Consider the following 6,479-nt stretch of genomic DNA (forward strand, 5'->3'; position numbering starts at 1 on the left):
ATTCTGGAATTTATTCGTTTCTAAATTCAATTGTACAGCGACTACATCATCATCCCTTATAAATGAGAATTAAGGCAATAGTTGGGAGAGTGGGATTCCAGCTTCTGGAAAGTACTGTAGGTTCCTTAGCCAGTATTATCAGGAACAAGGTTACCAGGAAAACATTAAAGGTTTAAATTATTCGGGAATAATTACCTGATTATTTATTCAAGGCTTGAGCAGTCCACTTTCAACTCAATGAAAATGTAACTGCCCTTAATTCATGTTAATACTGAACAGGACTCCCTTTTTCACTGGGAGGTTTTTTTTTTTACAGCGCTGGAAAATTAAATGTTACCATTATTGCCTTGAATATTTCTATTCTGTTTTGATCATTCTGTTTAATGGCTTTTGCTTGTTATGTTTTGCCATTCATATGATGCTCTAATGGCAGCCAAATGTCTGTAGTTCCATAATGCTGTATTAGGCATCTGCGATTTAAACGCTTGACCCGAGTGTCACATCTGTGAGAGTATTGCATTTATTCTAAATGTCACTTTTAATGAGCAAATCATGCTAAAGAACTCTGGAGTTAAACTTGTGCAATATGTTTGTTCAAAATAACACACATCACTGATGTTTCTATTGTTTAGCACAAAGATGTAAGTTATTTTTAGTTGTACGGATGAGGGAGGCATTGAATAATAGATTCTTCTTTACATTGTCAGGAAAAGTGTTACAGATGGATGATGACCTGGTGATCTCCTTCCAGTTGTTGTTGTGTGTCCTGGAATATTTTATTAAACTGTCGCCCTCCACAATGCTCAAGGAACCATACAGTAAGGTTTTTGTTCTAAATTTGAAGTTGAGCTCCCTTGTTTCCTTTTTAATTCAAGATGCTGATGCTTTTCAGATACATCACGCTGTTTAAAAAAAGGAATGAGATTCAAAATTGTCCTGCTGAGAAAACATATACACACATATACACACATACACACATACTGTAACGGATGCTCGCCACAAACCGGGCAGGACCACGAGGCCGAGGTGGGGATTAGAAAACACAGAGTTGGGGAAGGGAAGGGTGGGGAGGTGTGCGTATTGGGTGACAGGAGGGGTGACGTATCTTGTGCGTGTATAGGGGAGGGGTTTTTGAGTGGAGGTAGAGGGAGGTGGGGTTCTGAGGGGTTATAGAGTTTGGGGGGGAGTTCAGCGGGAGAGAGAGGGGGGGCGGGGGTTGTGTAAGGCCACCAACATTGAGGGGAGTCCAGTGGGAACTGTAGTCCTTGGCCCTGAGAGAGCTGTCTGCAGCCCTGAAGAAAAGTGCAATGGTGGGCAACAGGCGGCCCTCCAACTGCTGACCACTACAGCAGCCTACGCTAGTGTAGATTGTAGCTTCTCCTCAACGCCATCTGCTGCTTAGTGCAGTCACATCGTTGTACTTCTTTTCATCCATTCTCCGATCACTCTTAATATGGGTCTTTCCGTAGTGCCCACTCTTAATACTCGTGTGTTGCATTTACTTGTACGTTACATGATGATCATCTGGTTGATCAGGCCCCCCTTCTTTTTAATATTGTTACTGACCCATTTACTGTGAGCCAATGCTGAGATCCTGTTCTGTGCAACGTTATGGTTGCTGTCTAACCCCTGATTTGGAACTGCCACCTCGGGTTGCTGAATACGGTGGGTGGGGATCCACCCACGGATAGGGCTGATCCCCAGACATCCTGGGTGCACTTCTGCTTGACCCACTGAGGCATGTTTGTATTCCCGTTACTGGGACATGCTCTTATCTATTTTGGCCATACTACTGGATCGTATATGAAGGGGCACTGACCCTATCTGAAACACAATAAAAGGAGGGACCTGATTTATGCTATACTTTGGGGAACATCTTCCCTACCTCTACTGTCTGAAGCATTTCTCTTCCATGCTGGAACACCCTGCCCCCAGAATCCTCTGCTCCTATCCTTTGTACCACAGCACTCCTGTGTCACCACTGGGTGGAGCATAACAAATACTGTCACTGTTATCTCCTAGTTTTCTTTAGTACCCAACGCCAGGGGGGAGGGGGTGGGGAGGGAAACATAATATATGTATAATGTGCGGCCCTTTAGTTATATTGTGTTGCCCACCACTGCTCTAGTGTGTTACCCCTCTGATTATTTGATTAATAATGATCCAGATGAAAGTTTTCTGCTTTGAAAACATCAACACAAAGTTTATCAATTTAGATTATCCTATAAATAGTGTATTGGTTTGTTTATTTTGAACCTTTCATTGCTGCATTAAAAGCATTACAATTCTCGGTCCCTCTTTGCATGTGAATTTTACTCCATAACAAAACTTCCTACACTATTCTACGACGTACTTTCATTTACATTTGCTTCAACTGCCCCCTCACTATTATATCAAGGAATAGTTTTTAGAACGTGCCTGGTATACTGTAGTTTCAATGCAGCTCATAGTCTGAAAGGCTTCCATACAGTATAGTGAGTGGAACATGACACGAGTCTTCAAAACTGAAAATGTTGCAGGTCAGGTCTGAGAAACTTTTTTGTGCTTGACACTTTGACGCAACACAATTTAATTGTAGCCAATTACAGTAATGTAAAATTTTTGTTTTCTCTCAAACGTGAGGAAAGTTGGCCATGCATGTTTGTTTAATATTCGTTTTGGTGTTTGTGGTACAGTGAAGCAGGATTATAGATTAAGAAAGGGATGTTTCAGACTTGGTTTAACACTGTTTTACACTAGCAAACATTTGAGTTTAGTTAATGGACATGCCATGCTTTCAAAATATTGTTAACAAAAATACTGGAAGCTATAAAGACACATACCCCCCCAGTCCCAATGTGTTTGGTTTGATGAAGTGCTCAATAATTCAGTAGACCTGTTGGTGAAAGAAAAGACAGATGCTTCACTGTTGTGTACTTGGTCTCCAAAGCTAAATGATTGCAGCATTGTATAGTTGTATGGATTATGCACGTAATTTAGAATAATAAAGCACTGTTACCAAACATGCTGTGATTAAAACTTCAAATGTTTCAACCTGATGGCTATTTAAAAGTTGGAATTGGAGTAGGAGAAAATACATTTCAATTGCTGGTGGGTTTAAAACGACAGGAATTGAGACATTGTGATTATACTTTATTGCACGGGATGAATATTATTTGGCAGGTTTACACAGTTTGCTGTATTTTGCTTACTAAATGCTGACCTCTAGCGCATGGTAGGGGATTGCAAAGTTTAAAGTAACAGCCCTGCATGAATTAAGTTCTGTAACTACCTGAGACATATTTCACCTTATATTTGATCTTGTATTGGAGAGGTTACGGCCATTATTACTTGCTGGTAGAACATATATGCTTTCCAGTGGACCTTAGCCTCCTCGTCAGCTGAAACATAAAATCTTGGTCTCATATTTAATGCTGTGAAACAGCTTCTTCATGTGGGGTAAACCTCTGGACCCCATTCATTTGAATGGAGTTAAGAGCCAATATGGAGAAGCAGCTTTACAGAACATTGAGAAAGACCCTTGGAGTATAAGGTTGTCACGTTTCGACCCCCTGCTAGCACGCGACCTGTATATGGAACAAGGGTTAATACCGACGCTCGCAACCGCACCCACTCTTCACCTCCGCAAAGGTCCGTCAAATGGACAGTATCCCCTCTTACAGGATCAAGGATCAATACACAACCCGCAAGCTGCCCCACTTTTCACCCACTCAGGGGTCCCTCAAATGAGTTGTATCTCTCCTCAAGCCGTCCCAATATACCACCGCCACGAACAGCACACAAGTGAGCACGTGACTTAGATATGCAACCAGGGTTAATACACAAAGGCTTCTCTAGCAACCCCCCTTTCTCCTCTGCAAGGAACCAGCGAGTTAGTATTAACCCCTACCCAATTGCACATCATAACCATCCACCTCCACCACCTGAGGTTACGCAGATATGATAAAAGATCTTAGACTAAAATATCCGCCAGGGCCTCAGGTCCCTGTTTATTATAGGAAAACTATGCACTTTAACACAAAGTCAGCTGTAGTAACATGTGCCTGAGTTTAGCAAGTTATTCTCTCCAGCGTGCACAAAGTTCATTCAGAGCCCAAAGCATTACTTATTAAATGGTTTAATATATATAACAATACAGTGCTTAACTTACAGAAAAGGTATTAAAAATAAACATACAATTACAATATAAGGCAGAACAGCGTCTTAAAATAAAAGGGGTAAAACAGAAAATCCTATACAGTACCTTACCACATGCTATGGATTTTCCCCAGAGAGGCACTGGTTCAGAGGATGAGGTCTGACATGCTATCCAAGCATGCCCCTAGTCAGATCTGCCCAGTAACAACCTGGCCCAGACTTAGATACAATATTCTCATAAGCCCACCCCTTTCTACAGAATACTTTGACAGAAAACAGTCCTGCCCAGTTTCAAACCCAGCATTTGGTATTTGGTTAAACAAGTGTAGCTCATTAACCCCTCGAGCACCAAAGGGATTAAAAATACCCAATAACTCATGACATTATCATGACAAAGGTTATCGAGGCAAACCCTTCTTTCCTATTTCCCATTCAATGCACTTGCATCATTCCATGTGCATTAATAGTTCAGTAAAATGCTGTGTGCATGGTTAGCGCGAGAAATATATACATGTATTTACAGTATGTATGTATATAGTCTGGATTGGCATGTTTTTAAAGGGGTGTAGCTCTGAATCTTGCAACTGATATTTTTTATACGGGGTTACAAGTGTTTGCTAATCCTGCTGTCTCCTGTCGGCATAGAGAGTGCTGTGAATGGATTATCAGTCCCTGGCCCAGCCCGTGCTTCCCGGCGTGGTCAGAACAGGAATACACGCACATCGCGGCAGTCTGAAACAGACACAAGAGTCATAGAAGCTCTTTGTAAAGAAAACGAATGTCATGTTGATGAGGTAATCATTTCCCTGTTTTTAATTTGCTTTTGCTTGCGGAAATATGTACTGTATGTATCTTTCCTTAATGCATCGCAGCAGCAATCTGCTGTGCTGGGCCTTCTAAATATATATATATATATATATGTATATATAGGTATAAATGTATACTCTTCAACAGGGCCATTCCTATGTTATTACTCGGAGACACCTGGTTTAAAAGATATTTGCCTCTGAAGGTCTACTAGTTTCAGGAGCTTAAAGTAAGCCATTGTGAATAAGCTGCATCAGTACATGTGACCTAACAGTTTGCGGTTCCTTAAAGCTGCAGTTCAGTCTATATCCTGCATGTGTGTTTTTTTTAATAAATCAGTTCTGTAGTAAGAAATAATACTTTTAGCATTTTCTGTTTTTAAAAAAACAACTTTGAAAGACCAATTTTCTTGTATTCTATTTTAACAAGCATTTGCTTAGGCACTGCCCCTTCATGGCCTGTCACAAACCCAGGCACACCCCTTTGTCAGCACTGCCCTCCCTCTCTAAACGTGCACTAGCATCTGGTCACATGATCTTCCTCATACAGTAGTACATTCAAGGAAGCTGGAGAAAAGGGATCAGCCATGCATAGCAGCTCGGATAGGCGATTTCAAACTTATTACAGTCTTTATTCCATTCATTGCACGTGTATATAATGTAAAATTGTAATAATTCCATTTATAGCAAACGTGTATATGTGAATATTATTTAGATGTATATGTATGTTACTGAAATGTGGAGTGAGTGTGTAGGTAAATAAATACACTTCCACTGCATATATATATATATATATATATATATATATATATATATATATATATATATATATATATATATATATATAATATATATTATATATTATATATGTAATATATATTATATATTATATATGTATGTGTATGTGAAGTTATGTGAGTAAAAAAGTGACAAAAACCCTCCATAGCAAGGCAAATAGCAAATGGAAATATTACTGTATGCTCATTTGTATGTATATATATATTTATATACACACACACTTCAAATACGGATAGTGATTCACGTAAATGATATATATATTCACTTTCTGGGAGTATAAGAGTGACTGTCCTGTTGTTCCTTTTTTTGTATCCATCATTGAATGGTATGCACCCTCTCTTTACGTTTATTTTATACTAGCTGAGAGACCCGGCGTTGCCCGGGATGTAATGTTCCCGCTCCTCTCTCTCTCCTCACCCCTCCCCCTCTCTCTGTTTGTCCCCCATTCACATCAATCCAGTTCCCCCCCTCCCTCCTTTACAGCTTCATGCAGTGTGTGTGCGTCAGTCATTGTGTGTGCGTCAGTCAGTCAGTGTGTGTGCGCGCGCGTCAGTGAGTCTGACGCAGAAACACAAACACACACACAGACTGACTGACGCACACACACACAGTCAGTGTGTGCGTGTGTGTGTGCCTCAGTCAGTCAGTGTGTGCGTGCGGCAGTCAGTCAGTCATTCAGTCAGTGTGTGGGTGTGGGGGTGTGCGCGCGCGCGTCAGTAAGTGTGTGTGTGTCAGTCA

At 40.7% G+C, this 6,479-nt stretch overlaps 1 protein-coding gene across 2 annotated transcripts in view; it reads left to right on the top strand.

Annotated features, from left to right (window-relative positions):
• RB1 (RB transcriptional corepressor 1) overlaps positions 1-6,479 on the top strand; it is a 276,260-nt gene that overhangs the window by 59,347 nt on the left and 210,434 nt on the right. For both annotated transcript variants that reach the window (XM_075591161.1, XM_075591160.1), the window contains exons 7-8: positions 708-818; positions 4,783-4,931. In XM_075591161.1, the coding sequence (XP_075447276.1) occupies positions 708-818; positions 4,783-4,931 (260 nt within the window). The remainder of the gene's footprint in view (positions 1-707; positions 819-4,782; positions 4,932-6,479) is intronic.

The sequence above is a fragment of the Ascaphus truei genome, chromosome 3 (assembly GCF_040206685.1).
Source record: "Ascaphus truei isolate aAscTru1 chromosome 3, aAscTru1.hap1, whole genome shotgun sequence".
Taxonomy (NCBI): domain Eukaryota; kingdom Metazoa; phylum Chordata; class Amphibia; order Anura; family Ascaphidae; genus Ascaphus; species Ascaphus truei.